The 26,403-nt window shown below is 45.5% G+C and overlaps 1 protein-coding gene across 1 annotated transcript; it reads left to right on the top strand.

Moving 5' to 3' along the window:
* The first annotated feature begins 4,983 nt into the window (after window positions 1-4,983).
* On the top strand, window positions 4,984-24,084 carry Teh4 (tipE homolog 4 phospholipid transfer protein). Its single transcript, XM_011147197.3, has 5 exons — window positions 4,984-8,520; window positions 9,779-9,989; window positions 13,890-14,344; window positions 17,726-18,026; window positions 19,574-24,084. Exons 1-5 carry the CDS (start codon window positions 8,378-8,380, stop codon window positions 19,853-19,855), a joined length of 1,392 nt encoding a protein of 463 aa, XP_011145499.1. The 5' UTR covers window positions 4,984-8,377; the 3' UTR covers window positions 19,856-24,084.
* The last annotated feature ends 2,319 nt before the right edge of the window (window positions 24,085-26,403 follow it).

The following is a 26,403-nucleotide window of genomic DNA, read 5'->3' as shown; positions in this document are numbered from 1 at the left end:
GTCGACATATAAGAGTTATTTACGAATTTTGTACGCGGACGCGAGTCACGTCGTGGAGAGAGAGATTTTAATTATACAGAGAATATATATTATATATATATATATATATATATGAAATTTAGGAATACATATAGACTATATATCACTATATGAAACGCACGTGAACGCTGACATGCGCATTGTGCGCATAGTTTATATAGCCATAGCTGTAACGATACTCCTAAGTTGGTTCTTTACGGGGACGCGCGAACTGCGTTCCGTAAGCTACGAAACGACGTCGTCCACTACAACTCGTACGCTCGCAAATCGCTCAGCAATAAATATTATTATTCCGTCAGTGAAACGTAATCGCCAGAGGGAAGCTAAAAATCAATTAACGCACGTACCGCAGGCAAGAACCTCATTGATCGTTGCCCGAGGCGCGTTCGCAGCGCCGAAGGCTCATCGAACGACGTTCGAGTCGCGCGTATTCAGCCGTTTCCGGACGTTCGGTGAATTAAGAAGAAAGAGGAAAGAAACGAGGATGTTGGCGTCCACTTCGCTTACAGTCGTTTCTCATCCGCCGGTGTCGTAATTTTTGCCGCGCTCCCTCGGCTCGGCCGGGGCCGCCATTGTTGTACGAAAGTAACGTCGCACTGACGTTTGTTTCGAAGCGTATGGAAACCATGTCGTAACCCTCTACATCTAGTATGGTTGTGAATCCTTACTCGGCCTTACTCGCGAGGTGTCCCGGAACGTTGGGGGCGCGCTTCCAACGGGACCCTGCGGGACCTTGGCACTCATTCCCCACTCGAAGCTTGCTAGTCTAATTTCCGTGGAAAAGAACTATCGATCTCGTCGCGATCGTCTACGAGTCGCTGATGCCCATCGATTTCATATTTCCCCAGCCAACCTCGTCGCTCAGTCCAGGTCGATCCGTCGCTCTTCACATTGGAATGCGAGTTAGATGATAGATTCGACAGCGCGCCCGCGTCGATGCGCGACGCTCGAGGGGCAAATCAAAATTAGCAATCGCGTAACTGTCGACGAACAGAATTAGCTTTGAGAGACTCGCGAGACGCCGCCCGCGCCGGGGCGTCGTGATGTAAATCGAGAGATTCCCGATCTGCCTCCTTCTCGCACGCACCTTTTTCGCGAGAACTTTTGCTCAAGACGCTCACAATCGACGAAATCGACGGCGCCGATCAAACCCACGTGTGCGCGCGTGTGTGTACGTAGGTGTGCATGTGTGCGTGTGTGCGTGCGTACCGCTTGCCGCGCTTTTCCACGCCGCGGGAGAGCCGCGGGAACTTTTCCGGCTTAGACCGATTAGACAGTTGTTGTAGCGTGTGATCTCGTGTGATATGACGCAACGACGATGTGTAGAGGCAAAAATGCGAAAACGAGGAGAGGTTCTCGAGCGAGGCACGCACCGGGCAAGCTCCGAACGCGGACAATCCAAAAATTGTTGATAACTAACGCGCGTCTAAGGCACAATACTCACATCGTATCGGTTTTTTTTAGGTGCCAATTGAATTCGTCAGCCCGACTAGCCGGTTGTCGCAGTCGTCGTAGGCAGCATTCGATCGCGAGAGAGAAGATGTTTGTATAATTATATATATTATAGAACGGGGATCTCAAGCAGAGAGAGAGAGAGAGAGAGAGAGAGAGAGAGAGAGAGAGAGAGAGAGAGAGAGAGAGAAAGAGAGAGCTAGACAGATGATCCCTTCCCTTGGCTTTTCTCGCGTTGCTTGTCGCGGAAAGCGGAAGCGAGGCCGCTTCGAGCCCGGAAATCGGCGTCCGATCACGACAGCGACGGGACGGAAAGACGACTCGCCGTGTGCGAGAGAGAGAGAGAGAGAGAGAGAGAGCTGCTTGAGATCCTTCCTTAGATAGACGAACAAATTCTAGTCCCGATTTAGTTATACGACACACACGAGTGGTGTAGAGAGCGAACAATCCGAGGCGGTCGCAGCAATCGGGTGACTTTGGTCGAGCACGAATCGCTGGTTAATCGAAATGTCGCGGAATCCGTTTCCACGCACGACGTAGCTATCTATTGTAATATATTACACACTCGATATCGGAAAGCAACGACGGGGCCGGTCTCGGGCGTTACTTACTTCCCGTCATCGCCCCATCGGCCCATCTCGACCCGACGACAGCGGACTTTACGCGAACTTTTAAATAACTTAACTTTACATATTGTACACTGCATCTCGCAATGATATTTGCCTGTTATTGTAATAGTATTCGCACTTACTTCCGTACTCAGCCGGACGTTTGTCATGCCGACATCATTTCTCTCTCTCTCTCTCTCTCTCTCTCTCTCTCTCTCTCTCTCTCTCTCTCTCTCTCTCTGTTTCTATCTCTCTCTCTCTCTCTGTCTCTCTCTCTCTCTCTCTCTCTCTCTCTGTCTCTTTTTCTCTTTCTCGTCTTTTCCTAATATGTAACATTTACGATTAACAATATAAACGAGCAACGTATTCTTCTTCGAGATGCTTCCTTTCTCTCTACCCGAAAGTTTCCAGTCTCACGGCGACGGGCGCGAGTCGTCCGCTGTCTCGTACATACTCGATCTCATTAAATATTGTACATAATATATACATATTATACATATACATATATATATAAACCCGCGACACAGACGGACTATTGTAAATAAGAGAGAGATTGTACGATTTCATTTGAAATATATAAAAAGTACGTTTTCTGTTAAAAACACAGCACTTACGTCATTCTTCCCGATCACCGCCGTTCACACTCGGCACTCCCTCCCCGCCCCCCTCTCACTCTCTCTCTCTCTCTCTCTCTCACCTGCTTGGTTTCGCTGCAAGCAAGTTATTCTCGTCGATTGTTAATGTATTCAAATTTAAAATGCCCGCAAAGAAACGCGGAGAATGTGCGCGCGCGTCTCGGTAGTTTTCACGCTGTTCTGCTTGGCGCAAAAAAGGAGTCACGTCGCGGTATCGCCGAAGAGATTAAAACAGAAATCCCTCGAAGCGACTCGCAGCCGCGCGGCATCCTCGCGCTCCCATTGTACAAACTCTACATAGCACTAAACAAAGACGTTTGACCTTTCGCGCCGAAGGTCGCGGAAAATGTTAATGCAACCGGACTAACGCTCCGCCCTACTGGGCTGATATCGAGGGGATGAATCTAAATCGATAAAGCGGCCCGCGACTGACTCTGTCTCTCATGGAGCACCGCATTCATAATTTATAATGTATGATGAATAGTTTCACGCTTTTCATAACGTAAGGTCTCGCTTACGCGCGCCACGTCGCCCGGCACATCCACCGATGCAATTACAACGCGGAGCGCCGAACAATTCGAGCGAAAATTGTTACATCTCTTCTGAATATCGCGCGATAACGCAATAGGCGGAAACGGGGGTAGTTTCTTGTCGCGTCGAAGGCAGAAACTCGCGCGACTTGTTGGTGAGTTCTCTAGATCATATTTCGAGCGACTTGTCAGAGCTTGCTGTGAAGGCAAACGGAGGTTTTAAAAATAATACCTCGTAAACTATTTTCCTCCTCAGGTTAATATTTTCAAACGGCATGCTGAGTCGGCGTCACTTCGTCGCTCCGACGTTATCCATCGGGAATGTTTCCCTTTCTTACATACAAAATCGTCAAACGCCGCGAGTCACGCGATTTTGTCATTTGCTCGTTAGTGTTGCTTTGTTCTCTGTATCTCCTCCCTTATTATTTCCTTTATTCTCATTGTTTCTTTTCCTTATTCCTTATTGTTATCTAGTATTCTTGCAAGGGGATCGGAAGTGATTTTTATTCACCCCTGAAGAAATAAATAAGTAGACGAGATAATTCTTCTCGCTACAGTGGAGAATGCAAACACCGAAAAAAAAAGTATTCTATTTGCAAAGTAATTTTTTCCATAGTTTCATATTCTGAGCGATGCCTTTTACGGAAAAAGAATTCCTCTTTCGACAAAGCGATCAAAGTGAACACATTTAAAATTTAGATATTCTAACTTTTCCTCTTATTTCAAGAGGATTTCCTCTTATATCAATTAACTTTCTTATATGAAGAGGAATATTGTTGATTTGAATGTAGGCTTCTCTTGTTCAGTCATGCTCTACCTCCAGACATGAACGAGAAAATAACCATATCTACTCACGGGGTTAGAATATTTGGGACGCTTTTTAAAAAAGGTACGTATGTTACTGTAACATATAACGAAGACAATTTACCTATATTTGATCAAATATAGTTTATAATCTATTGCAGGAAGTTGAATAATATATTTTTTCTTTTAACTATGGTTTCATACAATTAGCTATGACGAACATCTTTGTAGCTATACAGTCCGCAATAAAACTGATTGGAATTTGAAATGATGATCTTATTTCATTCGTGCCTACTTATTGTAGAACCGGAGCCAGAAGTACATCTATATAAATAAATACTCCTATTACTTTTCGCTATACATTATAATTTTTCCAAATTAACCAGTATAACCAGTATAACCAGTAAGAATAAGGTAAAGTAAGAATAAATAATAATCCTTTTAAAAAAAGATTAAATAATCTGTGTATAAGAGGAAATTTATATTAAAATTACTAAAATTTGCATTATACATACAACATATAATCCATCTAACTTTCAGAATAATGTGTTTATAATATTTTCCTCTTAATTTTAGAGGAATTCTCTCGAAACCATATATAAGAAGAAAATGCTCTAAAATTTTGATGACTCCGCTTTTGTTCTAAAATTACTTTTTTTGGGGTAAAAGGAAATATCGGGAAAACGGGGAGAAAAAGACGAATTTCAATTTTCGAAGCGCTGCTGGCCGCGCTTCGCGCGCGCGTATTCTGCACGCTCGCATTCCAGAAGTTTCGCGATACACCCTCGGTACGCACAGGGACCCGACGAGAAACCTCCGGGTCGACGCTTCGTTCAGGCTCATTTCACCACGAGAGCCAGTCCCACCCCCATGAGGAGAGTGCGTAGATAGCACGGCGCACACTCCGTGCGGGAGGACTCGCGCGACTTCGCAGCCACGACAGGCAGGCTTGTTTTCAAACAGTCGTCGGGGTTGGTTAGTTGCACGGTCACCTCGCGTGTGTTTGCGCGCGACCGCGGCTCTCCTCCTCGTGATGAAAAGATCGTGACGCGGCGACCAGCCTGCGGACCGCGGACGGAAAGGATCGTGAGGCTGTGAGGCTCAGCGTCGATGATCCATCGAGGATCGAGGAGAAGGCGGCCACAACTCGCGAGCGCTCGATCGGACCAAATGACACCGTGATTATCCGCGACTGAGCGTCGCCACAATTAGAGTGCGGTGACAAAGTGTCAATTTCCGCGGGAGGGGGAGCAGTGACGTGGATGCGATGGGGAAAACGGACATCGCGACGTTCTCGATTTGCGGAGAGAGCACCGGCGAGGCGGTCTCTCGAGTTCTCGTCTGAACGACCCGGAAGACCCGTCGCCAGCACTGAAATCGCGGCACCGAGGCTCTCTCGAAGGCAGATTTCCTGGAAACTCTGCTGGATCGAGACGCAAACGCGAGTGCTTCGTGCTTGCGCTCTTACGGATAATGGTAAAATAAAAAAGAAATCGTCGAGCTTCTGCGAAGACGTTGCTATCGTCGTTTGCGGCGGAGCGCTGCGGATACGATCGATTTCAATCGTCGATATTCATCACTCGCTGAGCGAACGCGTCAAGATACACTCTCCGTCCCGAAGAACGCGGCGAAGCATCGTACGACTGGCGCAGCTCGAAGCCGAGCTCGAAGGGAAAGCCCCTTTAATTTTATCAGCCAGCCGCTAATCCGCACCGATAGCGAGCGGCCGCGTTTCGAATATCGGCCGCGACGGAGCGGCGTCGCGGACGATCGTAGATCTCGCGCGGGATTCGCGCGAGTAATTCCCGACAGTTCTTCCCGAAGTCCCCCAAGTTGCCTCAGGCATGCACGCGTTTTCCGCCGCAGCTGAGAGTCATCGCTTTTCCCGCCGCCGATAGCACGTTCGGCAAACAAGGCGGGAGGAGAGCGCGATCAATTTCGCGAAGAGAGGTGGACGAAGCTCGCGGCGAACGAGAGGGACTACGCCGTCGGCTACTTATCGTCTTTAAGAACGATGGACACAGCTAAGTAGCATGTTCATGGAAGAACAACGTTCCGAGAATCCCGCGAATCCCAGAGGCGTTATCGGCAAGATAATCGCTCGAGCCAAGGTTGCTCGCAAGTGGAACAACCATTAGAGACGTCATCATACTATCGTGGGTGTCCTCCAGAAAAGCGCCTCTCCGTCTCGCTCTCTCTCTCTCTCTCTCTCTTTCTCTCTCCCTCTCCTTCTCTCTCTCTTTCTTTCTCGGGCAGATCGATTTTCTCTCTATGGAATAACTCAGCGGCGTATACGCCACTTCCACTTTCGCACATAAATAATAACGGTGACGGTCGCGGCGAGCACGCGGCGGGAAACTCAGTTGCATAATAAGCCCGTTTGCCCGCGGAAGGATCCTCCGAGGGGGATTTCGAGCGCGAGCGCGGACACACATCGGCCGGTGGTTTTCGAGGGCGCGGGTGAAAAATCACGTCATTGTCCCGACGCAAATCCGCGATATGTCAGCGACGATGTAAAGAACACGGGGTGGATGAAATTTTAACGATGTCACTTCCGCGGTGACGGTAGCACAGAAATACGGGGATCGATACCGCCTCTCTCTCTCTCTCTCTCCCTCGCTACTTTTTTTCAAACTGTCGTTAAACGGCCGCTCGGCGTTGCCCCGGCGTTAATGGAATTACCGACATCTAATTCCACGCTGCTCTATGTAGAGCACCTGCGCGCGACTACGAGTCTAATGGCGTTAACGCGCGGTAATTGGCCCAAGTGCATCGGGCAGATGCGCGTCTAGGCGAAAGAAGACCAAAGGAGGCTCCCTGCGCCACGCGCAAACACAGAAAGGGTCCTCTTCGCTATTACGACGGTTTATCGACGAACGGCGGCCGACCGCCGCCGCCACCGTCGCCGCCGCCGCCGTCGCCGCCGCCGCCGCCGCCGCGAGGATGAATCGTAAAGTGAGTCACCGTGAGTGATTGAAAAAGAAGAAGAGCAGAGTGACAGGGGAATTGGAGGCGGGAACCCGCAATTCCACAGATCCGCGGAGTCACGCGTCGTCCAGCGAAGCGCGCGAGGCCGATGAATCACTCGGATCCTGCGGCGAATCCTTCGGTGCCGGGGACTCTCGGTCGGCCAACGAAATTCATTGACTCGCAATTAGAGGAGGAGGAAGAGGAGGAAGAAGAAGAAGAAGAAGAAGAAGAAGAAGAAAAATTAACGTTATCGTTAACGGGGGAAAAGTCGCAGGCAGGATTTCACACACACGCATCCCGGTGGAGTAAATCAATCAGAAATGTTCTCTCCTTCTCTCGCCCTCTACAATTGACAACTGACTGGCATCTCGTTCGCAGCCGCGAACCGAGGACTTCCGAGTTTCCGAGGACGAAGCAATAAACTCGACGCCCGAGAGGGATCATCTCGCGCGCGTTCGCCGCTCGACGAAACGGCCTGACGATCGTGCGTCACGACGCGTGTTCGTGCTCGTAAGAGGTCGATAGCTATAGCGAGTCCATTTGATCGATGAGCCTCGCGACACACATATACACGCACTTCATCGGCGCGGACTCGCTGAACTTTTACTTTGCCGACGGAAGTGGCGCGCACGGCTGGCCGCGAGAACCGACATCTGAGATATCTATCTCGCGGCTCATATTTTTGGATCGCGCGCGCGCGGGGGTGATATTTGACGGAGAGGCGTTGCCTCTCTCGCGAATACCGAAATGGAGCTGTCGCGAGCGATCGCTCATTATTAGTGCCGAACGAGCGCGCGGTACGTTGATCCGCCGCCATTTGCTCCGGCGCTTCCTCTCGCCTCGTGGCGGGACGGTGTGATTGAAGCTTTACGTCAAGTTCGCTGCAGCCGCTCCACCCCGCGAAAGTGATGAAACCCCGACATGAGGCCGGCCGTCTCTTATTATGCCGCGTGCTCCGGCGGAATGCGGTCTTAATAACGCGCGACGTTATTTCTATTACGTTCCCCGGAGAATCACGAGACAGCAGAGGGTCAATTCAGGTGGAGATGTTTCGATTGAGAGAGTAGAAAGGCGCTCGTGAAAGTTGAAGCAAGTTACAAGGTCGCTCGACACGGGGGCTCGTGTCTCTTGAAATTTATACGCCCGGGGTCGCTCCTCCCTGAAGTTTACGGCTGCTTTGGGATTAAAACTCGCGCAAGTTGAAGCCGCCATCTGAGGGAAGAGTTGAAGAAGAAGAAGTCGAAGAAGAAGGAGGAGGAGGAGGAGGAGGAAGAGAAGAGGAAGAAGAAGAAAAAGCGGGCTCTGGGATCGAGAAGGACAGATCGCACAGTGTCACGCGATGGGCCGAAGACAAAGGCGCCGTAAGGTACCGAAACAGGATCGCAGAATTTGTGCGTGTATATTCCTCTGCCAGTTCACCCTTGTCATCAGTTCCGTGGCCTTGATTTACCTCAGCGTGGCAATCTACACTCCGTCGCACAGGTAAGGTAACAGCCGTACCCGAGTAGAAAAATTAATAGGGCTATGATTATTTTTCTCTAACATTAATCAGGCCCTAGTAGGGATAGAGAGACAAGGACCCTACAAGATGTGTAACAAATGGTTTAACGGGTCCTTATAAGGCAATGTTACGAGGGTCTTATAAGGCAGTATCAACAGAATCTTATGAGGCAATATTAATAGAGCTTTATAAGGAAATATTTTTATTATTGCTTGAATAAAAATATTCGTTCTTTTCATCCCGAGAAATTTAGACTGTAATTTCTTTATTTCTTTATAACCTTGTTAGTATACAACAAGAATCTTTTTAAAAATATAGCATACTTTACAATAGAATATAGCATTCTTTACACATAAAAATTCTGCTACTGTTTTTATTAAAGTTTGCTGCATATCAAAACGAAGGTAATACTAGAAAAATCCTTGGAAGAGACTAATGAATATGGCAACTAATAAAACTAATAAAATTTGTTTTTAGTTGCGGTATAATTAAAAAATCTTTAAAAGAACCAGATGAAACGTATTTACTAAAATAATACTAAATTACGACAATTTTATTACACATTTCAGATTTTATTAATTTTCTACACAAACTCGATTTTGTATATTTAAAGCATCCTTAAAAGATCCTTAAAAGATCCTTTTAAGGCCCACATCAGTTTTTCATATTAAAGCGTTATTTCGTAAAATCTAAGGCATCCCTAAACAATCCTTCTAAGGCCCTTCTCAACTTTCCCTATGAAAGCCTTATTTATTAAATCTAAAGCATCCCTAAACTATTCACCTCGGGGCCTGATGTGGTAATAATGAGACATCCTTTTCTAGGGCATCCTATTTTCAGTCTTATCGGGGCTTTATATTTCACGAGGATGGCTCTAACAATTTTTCGCTCGGGTAGCGCGTTGAATTTCACGATCTATCAGCGGTCAATTTTTTCCTTCCACCTCGGGCCGCGAAATGCATTTTTCCGCGGGAACCTCGTGTTCTTATCGAAAACAATTAAAAAATTAAAAAAACAATCATCCAATAAGAGAGAACGAAAAAGGTTACAAAGAAAGTCAAAGAACGCGCAAGAGAGCGTGAAAACAAAACTGAAGAGACCGTCCAGACGCCGAGCTGAAACCGGACGTATCGCTCGAAGACGGACTTCAAGAGAGAAAGAAAAATCGAAGCGCTCGCCGTTTGGTCACTCGAGCTGACGAGTGCTTGTTGTAATTATGCCGGGTCGGACTAATTCCAGAGCTTTCCACGCCGGCATCGAACCGGAACCGGTGATGTGCCAAACCGTAAACTCCACGATGGTGAACAATTGCGGCTGGGCGAGCTGCGGCGAGTGGTGCTTGACCAAGACCAGCGGCCTGTGCAACCAGATTCACGCGACCGTCCGACGTAACGGCACCGACGTGCTTTTCGAGAATTGCACCAAGTTCAACACGATCGCGTGCCCTCAGGTGCGTACGCTGACCACTTCGTCGCGCGCAAAGTCCTTTCCTCCCCTTTCCACCCCGCGGTGGAACGCGATGCAACGTAAAGATGAAACGCAAATTGCAAGAATGCGCACACACATACATACACACGAGGAGGAGGGAGAGGGAGGGGAGGGAGGGAGGGAGGGGGTCCTCGCGCACGGAGATAAAAGCCGGGAGGTTCCTGAGAAACCTTCCTCGAAGGCAAAACTTTTGATTGCAGTTTCAATTAAAGCCACGCGGCTTAATTCAGCCGACTTCCACGCGCATGCATCGGAAACATTTGCCGCGCGAAAGCTTCCCCACCCTCTTCATTAAATCCCGGGACATCGCTCGAAGTACTCTCGCAATACACGAGACGCGCAATCGTGCAATGTAGGAAGGAACTCTCAAGCAAATTTCCCCCGCCGGACGATAATGAATTCTGTCTGTATATTTAGTGGTTCAATTGTAGTCTCTGGAAGTTGTTTTTCCACTTGGTCAAGAAAATTCCTCTCTCTCTCTCTCCATCCACTACTTTTTTCAGAAAGGGTGAACGCACGCCCTCGCACATTTGCTCTTCGGGTCGCCATCATTTTATTTCACGCCACATCTCGAACCAACTGCGGTCGTAAGCTCAGTGTACACACGAGTACTCTCTCTCTCTCTCTCTCTCTCTCTCTCTCTCTGCGGGTTTCCATCTCGTGGAGATATTACAATTTTATCGGAAGGCAGCGTAGACTCCAATTTCTCCTCCGTGCCGCCGACCTCGATACGCGGAGGAGATTGCGCGTAAAAATTTAAATTGCCGCTCACAAAGCGTCCCGTCAAACGTAAGTACGGCTGCTGTATTATTAGAAATTGCTTTGTTATTAAAAAAATTCCTCGAGTTCGGCATCGCGCGCGAAAAACGGCGGCTCGGGACTACCTCTTTGACGAGGATCAATTCCTTGTTCTTTAACCTTACGTTCTCTCGCACGGTAGCGTTTACTCCACCCTCGATGCATCATTAAAGTGCAACGTCGACATTATATCGGTCAGCTCGATGACATTGTGAGAGAAAGTTGGAATGTATAAAGTAACTGTTTTGCAATACCAAGTGCTCTCAAAGCAGACATTACCCGAGCGTTCTTGTACGTCCGCACAGCTGAGACGAAAATAAAAACGCACGTTACACATGGCAGAGTGGCTCATCGTAAACCGCCGTGTGCGAAAGCAGTCTTGTTCATGTTCTTCTTTTATAATAAAACGGCAGAAAATGGCGTTTTTCTGCCTTCCACCTTGCCCTTGAATTTCTACCCTCCGTCTCTCGTATTCTCGTCTTCTCTTATACGTAACGGTCTATCAACCAAGGAACATTGATTATGGTCAACACGATGCTTTCAGCCTTCGACGGAGAGAGAGAGAGAGAGAGAGAGGGAGGGAGGCTGAGAAAGGTAGAAGGAAGTGGGGGAGAAGAAACTCCCTACGGCGATATCGAACGTGGAGGAAACTCGCTCGTAAAACGCATTGCGTATACGTATGTGCATCCACGTGCGCCGTGTCGTAACGTCACTCGCGGCAGCGGAGCCTCGTCAAAAGGGCTCTCCCGTTAGAGCGCGACTTGCGCAAACGGTATTACCTACTTTCGCTGCTGTTAAATGTAATTACTTAGCGAATTCGATCCGCTAGGCGCGCTGTTAAAAGCAGCCGGAGCGGGAGCGGCGGCCGACGTGGCGCGGAATTTTCGCCATCGTCGTCGTCGTCGTCGTCGTCGTCGTCGTCGTCGTTGTCGTAACGGTGATATGTTGTCACGAACAAGCAGTCGGCTTTGTCAACAAAGTTGCCAGTAGGGAGATTCACTCGCGGCATGCCACGAGGTCTGACGAGAAATTCAGTCACGTCGCAATTGCGAGACACGCGCCCGAATATACGCACCCAAAGAAAGGTATTCCATTTGTAAAGTGATTTTTCTCATAATCTCATATTCTAAACGAAGCCTTTTACAGAAAAAGGATTCCTCTTGCGACGAAGCGATTAAAGCGAACCGTTCGTCTAAAATTTACTAGATATTATTCTGTTTTTTTTCTTATTTCAAGAGGATTTCCTCTTGTACCAATTAATTTTCCTTTTGTGTGAAGAGGAACATGTTGATTTATATGTCGGCTTTTTTTGGAAAAAAAGAAAAATACGAAAAAACATCATAGAAAAAAGAACGAAAAAATAACCACATGCTCATGGGTCAGAACATTTGGAAGGCTTTTTAGAAGAAATATGTGTGTTGCTGTAACATATAACGAAGACAATTTATCTATATTTGAATATAGTTTATAATTTATTGCAAGAAGTTGAATAATATATTTTTTCTTTTAACTATGTTTCACACAATTGGTTATGATGAACATCTTTGTAGCTGTATAAAGTCCACAATAAAACTGATTGAAATTTATTATGATGATCTTATTTCATTCGTGCCTACTTATTGTAGAACCGGAGCCAGAAGTACATCTATATAAATAAATATTACTTTTCGCTATACATTATAATTTTTCCAAATTAACCAGTATAACCGGTAAGAATAAGGTAAAGTAAGAATAAATAATAATCCTTTTAAAAAGAGATTAAATAATCTGTGTATAAGAGGAAATTTATATTAAAATTAATAAAATTTGCATTATACATACAACATATAATCCCTCTAACTTTCAGAATAATGTGTTTATAATATTTTCCTCTTAATCTTAGAGGAGTCCTCTTGTGGCCATATATAAAAATAAAATCCTCTAAAATTCCGATGATTCCCGCTTGTTCTGAAATTACTTTTTTTTTGGGTGCGTGAACTTGGGTTGGTCTTCTTTCTTTTGCAAAACTCGATCGCGCGAGAACGTGATGGCATCTTACAATCCGCCACAGGTGTTAAACGTGGACGACAAAATCGTCGACGGGGTGTACATTTGCGCTCAAACTCGCGGCTTGGAATGCGCGTCGCCATTCGTTTCCGCCGAGGCGTTCCTATCATTCGACATATTCGACCCAGAAAAAGTTTGTCGGCGCGAGCATCTGAAAAGAGTTATCGCCAAAGGCAACGGCTGGGAATGGCCGGTATTCGTGATCCTAATCTAACGCGAACATACGGGCCGGCAACATACGGGCTATTCTCGAGGGAGTGTCCCGCGGACGTATGAATATTTAGACACATGGCGTCACCCTGCGCGCCCAGTCGCTGATGCCGTCGTCGACGAGAGACCGAAACTTCCCGAAAGCAGTTGTTTAATTAATGATGTTGACGGAACGAAGAGTTGATTGAACGGGGTTGATCTGTGTGGCCGGAGGGGGGGGGGGAGGGCCCTTTCGGCGGCATCGATAATGTCGTGCAGGCTTCTAGAAACGGCAAGGGGGTAATTTTCCTAATTACACAGCGCGGTATCTTCGTGTAGAATGTTCCTCGAACTCTTCTATCAAAACGGTAATTTCACCCCGGAATTACGCGCACATATAGAGTACAGGAGCGGAAAAAGAATAATGAATACTAATTAACCTTCCCGCGGCAATTGCACGGCCGAAGGACAGAGTCAACGAGCTACGTGAAAAAGGATATTATATAACTAAAAAAATAAAAAAGTCCGGACTAATTGAGTGTCATAATATCGTAGGAGAATGTCGGTCGCCCCCGGTTCGACCGCTAATTAAATTAATAAATTTACGTCGCTCCGCGCGGGAGAGCGAAAGGTTACCGTCTCGATACGCGTGACTAATGAAAAATTAAAAAGAAAGAGAAAAAACGCCGCAACGAGATCCGCGTTTCGGGGTCGCGTTTCCAGCTGGCGCGGTGGCTTTGATGTCGCGCGGCTCGCATCGACCTGCGCGAGTTTTCCACTCGATTAAGAGCGTGAAGGGGCGAACTCAAAGCGGCGAACGCATCGGCAGGTGGACATGGGCAGGATGAAGAAGTACAACTGCAACAACGGCAGCGAGTGCGGCATGTTGTCGGGCGTGTTCAACTGCAACCTTGGCCACTGCGCCAACATGAGCGAGCTGATGCTCTGCCACCACAAGGCCGACGGCATCATCGTCGACAGCGAGAAGGACAACATGAAGCTGAACGGCTACTTCAGCTGCCAGAACTCCCGATGCACGAAGATCAAGAGCGCCTTCAGCTGCGACCGGTACTGCCCGAGTATCAACACCAGCTGGATCAACGTGTACCTCATGCAGGACGACAACGTCATCTCCGCCAGGTGCTCCCGCGGGATGGCCTGGAACAGGGCGAACGGCAGCTTGCCTGGCACCAGGCTTGACGAACCCGTCAGGATCTGGAGCGACCAGAACGGCAGCATCATCGCGAGCTGTTACACCGTCAAGCTCGATGGCGACGTCATCAGGTAATAACGAATGGTAATACAGTAGGATTTCGTTTCGTCAAATTCCACCCTCCTCTCTCTCCCACCCGTTGGTCGCGAGCCGAGTTTATCGGACAACTGCGTTGTGCCAGAAATAGTCGTATTTGAGCGAAGAGACTACGTATGGTCAAGTGAATATTTTATTTGCGTTATTGCATCAATTTACGATGATCAATATCGTTTATACAATTAGACTTAGTAAATAATCGCAGACGATATGAACAACTTCTGTGCCAATTTTTCGAACACCACGTACGTTGAGAAAATGGAAGAAACTAAGGCACTCGAGACTTGCAATTCGATTCAGTTTAGTTCAACGTGAGCGTGGGCGCGTTTAGTACTGCTTAAAATGCGGGTTACATTCGACGTCAATCGATCAAACAAATTGGCGATCAAACGTCTCTATTTCGGCCGTGTGTCAATGGTGACTTTATGGTCATGTATAAATAATGTCGTTGCTTTAAACGACGACGTAAAAGCGAGCCGCGATCGCGGTTCGCCAGGTCGTCGTAATCATGCGCCGCACGATTCAGATCCGACGACGAAATAAATAAATAGAAGAGGGATGCGAGAGCGGCGAAACACGTCGTATCGTTCGCCACAGACACGGCCGTGCGCGTTGAATTTTCCAGAAGCTTTATCGTCGCTATTAACGAAAGATTCCCCGCTGAATACGTCGCTCGACGCGCGTCTCTAGAATCTTCCGAGCTGCCGCACAGTGAGGCCAGACGACATTTTTTGGTTGAAAATTCTCTAGAGACCTCAATCTCCAACCGATCATCGACACCAATGGATGAGGTTGACCCTGAATAAATTCCAAAGAGATCTATCTAGCCGAAATTTTGAAAAAATTATCGCTTCAGAGTTCATGGGTTTGGGGTTTGTCTGAAAAGTTTATCGTTTAAAGTACAGTGTCTTGGGTTCGACCTCAATGGGTTCGAGCCTATGGATACTAAATACGAGACCCCAGAACTTATAATCACCTTTTAGAAAACTCAGAATTTCAAAGGTCATCATTTCAGTCCACATTAAGAAAGAATTAAGCCAATTATGGATCCAATAAGTAAAAACATGGAGAACATTGAACAAAACATCCAACCCTAACCTGATGGTCCATGAGCCCAAAGCTTATAAACCTCAGTTCATAAGCCATCATACGGAGATAGAAAGTAATCACCGTCGATATTAGCATGACCCCAATATGCACCGCTATTAGATAGAAATAAGTGTCGAATAATAAGTGTTTCACAAGTTTCTCGCGTTTAATGATAAATTTTCCTCTTTTGGGGCTAGTAATTGGAAACAAACATTTTTTTTTAATTTTGGCAAGACAGATCTCTTCGGAATTTATTCAGGATCAACTTCAACCATTGGTGTCAATGATCGGTTGGAAATTCAGGTCTCTAGAGAATTTTGAACCAAAGGATGTCATCTGGCCCCTGTGTGCCGGGGGCGTCTTCAGCGTAAGTGGGCAATGAGAGCAGACTCAACGGGGCGCGAGAATCGAATCTTTGGATTGAATTGCCGTTGATAGAGCGGGGAATTCGTCGAATAATTGAAGGGAGAAAGGCACTTTGGCTCCTTCCATCAGAAAGATTCATAGTGTATCGGTATAGGTATTGATCAATCAGCGAAACCTGCGGGACCCCGGAATTGCTCGCTCGTGTCGAGAGCGAAGATCACCCGGTAAATTCTGCTAGTTACTCTCTCTCTCTCTCTCTCTCTCTCTCCCCCCCTCTTTTATTTCATGTTATCGTGTACAGTTCGACGTCTAATCGTTTGCAAAAAATTATATATCGGGCGAGTGCAAAAGTTTTGATGAATCTCGTGATGCAGAAAAATGGGGCGAGGCAATTTTATTGGAAACGATTTGTTCATTATTTTATTGGAAACGATTTGTTCGAATAATGCGCCATCGCTTTCCATTATCTGACGGTATACTCGCGATACTGTTGACAGAAACCTGTCAAGACTTTCTCGCCCGTCCAGGCGATATTGCATCATTCTGACAAGTAAACCTACCCAAGTGTCCCATTCCGATTTTGATGAAATTTTGCATGCGTATAGAGCATCGAAAAATATTAGATACGTATTTTTTTATATTGGTCCATAAAGCGTTTTAAGGGTAGAAATTACTATTAAAATGTCAATTTTTTCGCTTTCTTGTCCTGTACATAAATACTCATTGTCAAGAAATGTTTGAGAAAATAATGTTTCCACAGGAACACATCACACTTGTTTTCATGTTACCAAATCCGAATTCACGAGAAAATTTGAGACTTTCAAAATGGCGGATTCAATATGGCGAGATATCGTAAGTTAAATATTGAAAAAGTTATCAAGTTTTCCTCAAATATCTCAAAAGATATTAGACAAATAAAAAAGTGTGTCAGATAAAAGTTGTTCAAATTAACCAGTAGAAAACAATAGTGTAATAAAAAAATAGGGGTTCCCATTTAAAAAAACGCAAGTTGACCTTCAAATGACCTTGAAAATAGAGATCAAGGTCAAAGTCAAGGTCGTCATAAGGTAGCTCACTTAAATCCCTACAACTTTTATTCAGATCATTTTCCTTGAAACTTCAATACTGAAGAGTTATTTTGGGTGGGACATTAAAATGAGACACCCTGTACATAGGACAAGAGAGCGAGAAAATTGACATTTTAGAGGTGGTTTCTACCTTAGAAACGCTTTATGGGCCGATATAAAAAAATACGTGTCTAATATTTTTCGATGCTTTATACGCATGCAAAATTTCATCAAAATCGGAATGGGACACTTGGGTAGGTTTACTTGTAAGAAGCACGAGAGATCTCCCGGTCGCGGGTCGTTTTCGATTCCTTGCTCCGCGCTCGGAGGAATTGAAATCTTATCGATCGAGAAAAGGGTGAAGGGCTTGCGAGCGTGCGGGCGGAGCGACGGAAAGAAGACACAAATATTAGGGTGGATCGCAGAGCCAGCCGCGGGGATCAATGGTTGCTATGGAAATACCCCGCGAGATAATCCCGTAAGAAAACGTGTGTCGCGAGAAGATATCCTCGCGATATCGAGGGCTAATTATGGCTTATAGATAAAATCTCTCCGAGCGCGATATTAACTCGGACTCACGCTCGAGAGCCCCGTAATCTGTCCTCTTCCACTTGAATGTGAACCTTGAGCCTCTCGGCGGAACGAGATCGCTCAAGAATCGCTGGAGGAGCGGCTGGAAACAGCGCGATCATCATCGTGGCTTCTATTCGTTATTACATTTCCGCTCTCGCGTTATTTCCATTGCCATGAAACCCATGATGAATGAATCGTACCGATACAGAATGCAGGCGCGTTCACACGGCGGCTCGGTCGCCTCTCTGTTTGCGTTCGCAGTGCGGAGGATTGCGTGAACGGCACCTTGCTGAACGACGACATCCCGCTTCCGCAACCGTTCATTAACTTCACGAGCTTCCTGAAGGTCTACGAGGGGAGTCTGCAGCACCCGGTGGACCCTACGAACGCGTACGTCCCGGCGCAGCAGTCGCTGACGATCTACAACAGCTCGCGACTCTACATTAATCTCGAGCGCTGCGTCAACACTCTGAGGGGCGAGTGCAAGCAATTTCAGCTCACCCACGGTCGCGACGGCGACAATCAGACCGCGCAGAGCAGGTATCCCTGCTACTATAACAAGGTAAGGCGGTTTCCCGCTCAAGGGTTTGTCGAATAAGCGAGATTTCGCAAATACGGCGTCCCGAGGTTCGCTCTCGTGCGGTATTTTTCCGCCAAAGTGTCCAGGCAAAAATGAAGCGATCTTTTCTTAACCCTTTAACGCCTACCGGTAACTATAGTTACCAGAAACGCATTTAAGAATCCATCCAACTTAGTGAAAAAAGGAGGATATTTTCGTTTTCTTCGCATCACTGTAAAGGTGAATTCTTCTTCGAAAAAATGGTATATAGATTGTATGTACGAGATTCGGTTTAGTCTGTTTTTAGCTCAGTTTTAATGATAACATGTCTCGTCAAATTCCAAGTAGGCATAGTTAGCATTGTTACTGACATCTAGAAGTGCACTATAAATGAACTAGATTGGTATCTGTTATAATTTTATACATTTGGAAGCTTTCTCAGATGCAAAGTGTGAAATTGAAAGAATACAGAAATTCAAAATGGCGAATCCAATACGGTGGACACGAAAATCAAGAAATCAAGCTATTTTCTATTTGAAATCTGGTGATCTACAGTTTTTTATACGGGGAAAAATGAAGGGACGATTGACTGTCTAAATGGTGATCTATAAGATATTCTTCTGAAATAGTAGGCTTGACGCTCTGAATGATAAACTTCACTCACAAATATAGTAAAGTTTCAGCTAAAAAATGTCAAGCTGACTATCAGAGTTATGTCGTACAGATTAACCTTCATTTTTCTCCGCATAGGTTGCTCATTTCGTATATGCTTTTAGGATCCAAGTCATATTTACCAATAAACAAAAAACGAACGATAAAAAACCAAACTAACGAAACCAACAAACGAGAGGTGAAAACTTCATGTGCTCATTTATTCAGAAGTAAACGATTGATGCTGATTTCCCGTGTTTCACGGTTTTTCCATCTGGATAACGATAAAATCATTAAAACTAAAAAAAAAGAAATAAAAATAGAAAGAAGTAAAAAAAGAAATTTAACCGATCAGGCGTATTTTTCGCTTCTGAGAGTAGTTTCTGCTTGGGAAGGTAGTTTTTCGTAGATATAAAATTCTGATATTTCTTTTGGTTATCACTACTTATAGTCTCAGTTCAAAAAAACTCAAATTTTATTCTTAAGACACTTATAAAAAAATCAGGCGTTAAAGGGTTAAACGAGTTATTCCTCTCTCGAGGAACATCGATATTTTTGCACACCTTGAGCAACTCCTTGATTAGAAGTACTCTTTCACTATCGCGAGGACACCAAGTCGCGTCGGGAGGTTCAAGTCTACCGTTCTAGCTCAATCATCATTAATTGTCACTGATACTATTGCCCGAGCAGTGGCGCAAATTATTTATAATTCTAACAAGTAAATGATCAGGAGTTTTGAATAAAAAATTACAGCAAGCGTTAAGATACTGTCAATCGTAAGGAGAAAATGTATCCAGGAGTGAAAGAGTTGAACTTGAGAAAATTCACCGAGACGCTTTACGAAACAACGTCAATTCGCCGCGTGACGGTCACTCATGCGTGCGGCGCATATTGTTCAGAACAATTCGTTCTTCGTGGTGGCGCGCTTCGACCTGAGGAAGACGAAGACGGAGCTGCTGATCGCCGTGATCGTGCCGTCCGCGCTCTTCCTCATCAGCCTGGTCAGCCTGATCATCATTAGTCAGTCCGTGCGAGTGGGGGACGACACGAGGATGCGGTGCAGGTATTGCGACGGCAAGCAGGAGGTCGAGGGCGAGGACGAGGGGCTCGTGGAGGCCGCGACGTCGTCCGCCACTCAGAGTCAGACCAACGAGAACGAGGTCCGAAGTATGGCTCTTTAGCAGTACAAACCGCTCGGGATCGGCGCGCTCGGTTACGAGAGACTGCCGTTGGTCGACATGGACGACGCCGAGGACTCCTTCTAGAAGGGGACAACGATCCCTGGGCTTTCATCAAGCTGCCGTCATGACGCATGGTCATCTATCTCGCGATCCGCGCGTTTCCGGACGAACGGCTCGGAAAATGACGCGGACGAAGCGAAACGAGACGAAACAAACGGACGGCGACGCACGCCCGAGTAACGCGTCTCGGTCGAGGTCGAGGTCGAGGTCGAGGTCGAACTCGCAGACATTAGCCGTCGTCTTCCGGGGTGTGTGAGGTGCTATGCTCTTTGAACTCTTCTCTTCTCGCTTGCGATACGCCGCCGCGCTACGCGGCGAGCGGGCTCAAGCGAGAGCAATCTCTGCCAGTGAAACTCCCGTCGAAAGTAAAAGCCGCGCAGGCTCCGGGTTAGTCGCGGTTAATATTTATATCGCGAATCAGCCGAGCGCGAGTTTTCAATCGATATTTGTAAGCCGATATAATCCCACCGTTGCCTTCGATGTATCGCCAGCACGTTTGTTTGCGCGCGGGAAGAGCGGATGACACCGATCACACCGGTCGCGCATCGATCGGTCGCAGCGCGGCGCAGCGCTGACGGAGATTTCGCCGTCGGATTAACTTTAAGGGAACTTTCGTTAAGAACGTTAAGTATGTACGTAACAAGGTGTATAACAGAGCTCGCGTCTAACGCCGCCGTGACCCGATGAGAGAAAAGGAGGAGAAAATAGCGTTTGCACATCGATACATCAGGTCAAGTGTAATCTCTCTCGTAATCGTTCTTGCGCGTCGGCATACGCTTCGTGTGTGTGTGTGTGTGTGTGTGGTGTGTGCGAGTGAGACGGAGAGATCTTTAATCAACGAAAACAGAACGAGATAACGGAAATATAAAAGCGCGGAGGATCCGTTACCGGAACATTGCGGCGTATTCTCTGCATCGTATCTGCGCGAAACACAAACACACAAACACATACACACACACACACACACACACACACAAGAAAGGGAAAGAGAAAAACGAGCAAGCTTTCTTCGACGTACAAAGTAGACAGCGTAGGCCATTCAACGTTCCTTCAATATATCCGATCACCAACGAACGACATGTTTATATTTTTTCTACATCTATCCATCCAGTATCGCGCGCTGCGCAATGTGACGCTGCAAAATACGCGAGCGATATCGCGCGACTAAATGACGAGCGAGCGCGATGCGCTCGCCAGCCGGCGAGCCGGAAGCGCTCTCCCGTTTTGTAATACGCGCACTCGAACGCTACGACTGCCTATACGTAAATTAATTGTACAGTACATTGTATTTATGTGCCGAGACACGTATACTCGCGATGTAAGTTAAAGTATGTACACGACACGCTCTCTCTCTCTCAGCGAGCCGTTTATAATATTATTCGCGGTGATCGATAAAACGCGCCGCGAGCGCGATCCCCGCGCTGACGTGTTGCGCATCAGAAGCCGATTCGGCAAACACAATCTCGTCGGCGGCGAGCACTCGAAGAGCTCGCGAGATCAACGAGCGGATATTGTAACGTTAATCAAGCGGTAGCGATAATGGCCGATTCGCTGTGGAGAGATTCGCGCAATTCCGTGAAATCATCCCACGCTTTGCGTCACCCGCTGCAACACGCATTCCTATTCCTACCCGCGAGATTTGACCGAAATAAATAACTCCTTCGGAGAGAAGGGAGAAGAAACGATTGCAGAAACAGATTATTACAGAATGATCGTAATTGTATCGTAATGGAGACGTAATGAAGAAAGATTTTCTTATTTATTAGCCGTGAAAAGAGGGACGCATATATATATATTTTGTACGATATTTAGCCGAGGATTTGTGCGTAGAGATTGATGCGTATAAATACTCGCGAGGCTATTAACCCTTTAAGGACCGAGGCAAATCCATGAAAAGGGTCTGAAGTCCCAAAAATTAAAATCCATCATATTTCGCTGAAAATCTGTAGATGAGGGGTTTTAGTGATGCTGAATACGAATTTCATGTTAAATTTCTAAAATTCAAGATACGCAGATCCAATATGGCGGATCGATCACGATAATTCCCATATTTTCGAAAAGAATTAATTCACTCAAACTCCACGTTCAGGTTTTCTAAGTGCCGACTGTAAATTATTCGCAAATGGTATCCGAAAACAAGTTTGAAATATATGTAATTGCAAGGTCGCATTATATAAAGATACATGTTTCGATAAGTGCCATGAACTGTAGAAAAATAGTGGAAGAATAATTGAACAGGAGAGAAAAAAGACGGAGAAATAAGGAAGGAGATGATAAAAGACATTGAAGGATGAAAAATAACGAAAAAATCAGGAAAAATGGAAAGAAAGTGAAAATGATGAAAGAATGAAAGAAACAAAAAATTAAAAAAAGCACAAAAAAATAGAGAACAAAAAAAAACGAAAAAGTGGGATGTTAAATCCAATCGTCAACCTCCTCGAATTCACAAAATACTTGTGGGGGATGCATTCTGGGGAATACATTTTCAACAAATGTATTCGCGAATGTCAAGGGTAAGAATTTTTTGCATATATATAATCCGTCATATTAGATTCACCAATGTCAATTTCTGAATTATAATGGAACATTCATATTTAGCACTCCTGAAAATCTCTATAAAAGTAATAGCAAGATCATACATATATTCTTTCGACAAACCCACTGTGGTGTTGCCACAGTATTGACTCCGCCATATTGACTTAGCCATTCTGAATTTCGCAAACCTGATGCCAAATTCGTATTCAGCAACCCAAAAAACATAAGGTTTCCGCCAGAACTCATTTTTCTTCAGATTTTTTCAGCCTCAAGACGGTCATATGTTTCATGACAAAGATTCACGGAAAATCGGAAAGAGACCGTTTTCCGAGTGGCTATATTTCGTTTATGATGCGGAAAATGGAAAAATTGACTGCGTCATCGTGTTCATCGAACTTGAAAACATGTAGTAACACTCTTTGTCATTATTTAGAACACGCCTGGATTTCAGCATAATAAAATGTTTCATGGCAAAGATTCGCCTTTTCCCGGTCCTTCCCGGGCAAATTCCTAAATGACAAAGATTTTTGTCATCGGTGCTTAAAGGGTTAATAGGCTTTGAGAGAATAGGCGATAATAAATAAATATATAGTACCACGCAAGCGCGCGTGCGCGCAAGCACACACGACACGCAAGCCGACCAGCTAGAAACAATCGGGAAACAAGGAACAAAGACTTTTCTAACGTCACTGTACTCTATGTGCCTTCTTCCGCTTTCGATGGAGCCAATAACGTGTAACTATTAATATACTTACGAGTGCTATAACTAGAGACAGAACTTCGCAGAACATCTCCTTCACTCTTAGAAATGGCGACGTTATTTCCGTTATAAATAAAAATAGAGACGTTCCGAAATCGAAGCTCGATCTCGTGTACTTACGTTTTATACGTGAAATATCGTGAGCTACGCTCACGAGAAATCTAATCAGTATGGGATATTTGTATACAGATGCATCATTCATACACCGCTCATGAGACTTTTATTGACTCGAAATTAATTAGGCGATCGTGGCGAGCGTGACTGAAGCAATCAATGAAAGCTTCTCAAGACAAACTTTGGAAGTCATAAAGGTGCATCCTGATCTAATATTTTCAAAAAAATGGTCACGTAAGAAACTTCGACTTTTTGGAAATTTTTAGATCCTTCCCCTCCCCCCTTAATGATTACGAGGGAACAATATAGCGATCAGTCGTTGACGGACGAGCATGCGAATACATGACGAGCGATTGTGTATATGATCGATTAATTCCGCATCATGGATGAAAAGGGAGAGAGAGAGAGAGAGAGAGAGAGAGAAAGCGAAGGGAAAAAAGAGAGGTGAGCAGGGGGAGAATTAAAATCCCCTTTGTGTCTGTGAAGTTACGACGAGCAATGTAGAATTTGCGTAAATCTCGTGGTACATTTTTATCGGTATGACTTTATGTCGAATATACTTGTGACGCGATATGCATGTGTGTGTTTATGCGAATTGTGTGTAACACCGTCTCTCTCGTTCTTTTTTTCTTTTTTTAATAAAGTTTCCCTATATATACAAAGCGCTGCAATTATGTCCTCTCATTTCGCGCGTTTCAATCCACTCCCATTAATTGCGAATGTATAAAAATAAAAGGAAAAGCGAGCGAATCGGCCTTTATTTCGATGTGTATTCTCTCCGTAATGAAACGACGAAAAAACAAAGAAAACAAAAAGAAAGAAGATGCGCGAGTTATGTGCCCGGGAAGTGTCTATCCCGACAAGAATTCTCTTCCTTTCTCCGTGATGAAAGTGCGATGCGCACATTGTGGGATTATTATGAAATAATATCCTCGTACTTTGCGTGTCACGGGGCACTTCGTGCCGAGGGCATCTCTCTCTCTCTCTCTCTCTCTCTCTCTCTCTCTCTCTCTCTCTCTCTCTCTCTCTCTCTCTCTCTCTCTCTCTCTCTCTCTCTCTCTCTCTCGAAGGCACCGCCGCGCAAATACGAAATACTTCTCATACCTGCCGCCGCGACTTATAATACCACCCATGCAAATGAATCTACCGTCAGGAACGTTCCCCAACCTTGACGAGACACGAATACTGTTCCTTTCGCTTCGACGTAAATCGCGCAAAATTACACGGCGGTGAATTCGAGAAGGAGAATTTCGGCTCGAAAAAGGCGAAAGTATCTCAGAGGCTTGACGTGAAAGTAAAAATTATCTCGCACGCGTTTAGGTCGTCATTATTAATATTGCTAGTGTTGTCATTAATATTATTATTATTATTTCTAGATAATTATATCACTGGACATAACAAGTCTGCTACTGTAATTTGCTTTCAATTACTTAAATTACATGAAACACGTTGTACCGTTTAAAAACAAATGCAAAACCAACTCATACTCGCTTGATGAGTTTAAAATCAATCGTGTTCTGCAAATCGCTCAGCTTGTGGTCGATATTTGAGGGAAAATGGCTGTTTATGACGAGTACGCTGGGCCAACATTGTGAACATTATCGTAATATTAACAGAATTCATGGAATTGAACGGCATCGTAAACTTTACATTAAACGGGACAGTGAAATTAAGAAACGAGATACGAGGGACGAGAGATGTCTCTCATTTAGGCATCGACACGATCGCGCAATGTTTGCTGCTCGATACGATTTAGTGGCGAGCCTTAGACGAAAGTAAAGTACACGCGACGTAAGTAACGGAAGCTTTTAACCGAGACATCGGTCACTCGACCGCGTATCACAGGTCACGGCTGATCGGCGAACGATCACGATACGATCACGAGAGAATCGCGCGTCACGAAGAACAAAAGGGAAATTATTCGGCTCATGGGACTGCCGCGGCTCGTAAATACGTAAGAATAAAAAACACGTCCTTTCATCTCTGGTTATTAATTCATCGCTGGAAAATTGCCGGTTCGATATCAACACGTTGCACGTGCCGCTTGTTACGTTTGTACGCGACAACAAGTTATATTCGTGTGAAATGTTGCAAATGACATTTGTTTTCTGCGTAACCGTGAAGTACAACGCGCCGGGAAAGTGGATCGTGCTTATCGCGTCGCCTGTGACGCCGTAAACGTATTTCCTTTCAGTGGGTATAACGATCGGAAAACCATCGAGAGAGTCCTCCGGAGTCTTCGAAAATTTACGAGAAATTCCAGAGAAATTCCATCGAGAGACCGGAACGACGCGGTAGAGAAATTTGACTTTCATTCCTCGGCGAGGGAAAACCTGACCGACGAATGCTGGTCGTGCCATATAAGGCGTATATCCGCTTTGGTTTTCCGAGGGAGACAAACAGACATCCAATAAAGATTCATCAGACGCAATTTCCCACGTGGCGAGACAAACTGAAGATGCCTAATGAGAATACGCCTTTCTTTTCAGGGCAGACGCTCGCACACAAATTATTCGCAAGCAATTACTCTCGCGGACTAATGAAACGGCGCGTTAGTCTCTATTCTGTCGAGCGACGCGTGATCGATAACTTCGATAAAACAAGGAATTGCTAGCGTCCGTAGAGGCTAAATGGTGGTGGGTGACATTTCTCCTGATACTGCGAATACGCGGCAGCGTGATCGGGTTATTTGCTGATTTCTTTTAATTTCGATATTTCACCCGAAAAATAGGCTGATCGCTGAGTCACTCGGACTCCGATGATTTCTCATTCACATAAACTGAATTCTCCGTTTCGAGTCGTCGAGCGAAAATTTCCAGTCGATATTGAAGACTGGAGACTCGGTCCAACCACACCACAGAAATATAATCGATTAAAATCAACGAAAATATGCAGTTGGATGTTTTATTGTACAAATATATTCATTCAATTATTCATCTTTTCATATTTTTCTAGTGAAATAGAAGAGAAATCCGGTAGTCTTTGTCAGATAGACTGCGCACTCTCTGCATCCCCTGAGTCTTATCAACTTTTACCACAAGATACTTTTTACGCGCCTGATCAGGTTTGTAGTTTCTTC

This window comes from Harpegnathos saltator, unplaced genomic scaffold (genome assembly GCF_003227715.2).
Source record: "Harpegnathos saltator strain DR-91 unplaced genomic scaffold, Hsal_v8.6 scaffold381, whole genome shotgun sequence".
NCBI classification, from domain to species: Eukaryota; Metazoa; Arthropoda; class Insecta; order Hymenoptera; family Formicidae; genus Harpegnathos; species Harpegnathos saltator.
This window is presented reverse-complemented; position numbering and strand designations above follow the sequence as displayed.

Excerpts from the sequence above, each read along its gene's own strand:
- Teh4 (XM_011147197.3), top strand. The coding sequence starts at position 8,378 with ATGGGCCGAAGACAAAGGCGCCGTAAGGTACCGAAACAGGATCGCAGA. Across the intron at positions 8,521-9,778 it reads ATCTACACTCCGTCGCACAG|AGCTTTCCACGCCGGCATCG; the intron begins GTAAGGTAACAG and ends GACTAATTCCAG. Across the intron at positions 9,990-13,889 it reads ACACGATCGCGTGCCCTCAG|GTGGACATGGGCAGGATGAA; the intron begins GTGCGTACGCTG and ends ACGCATCGGCAG.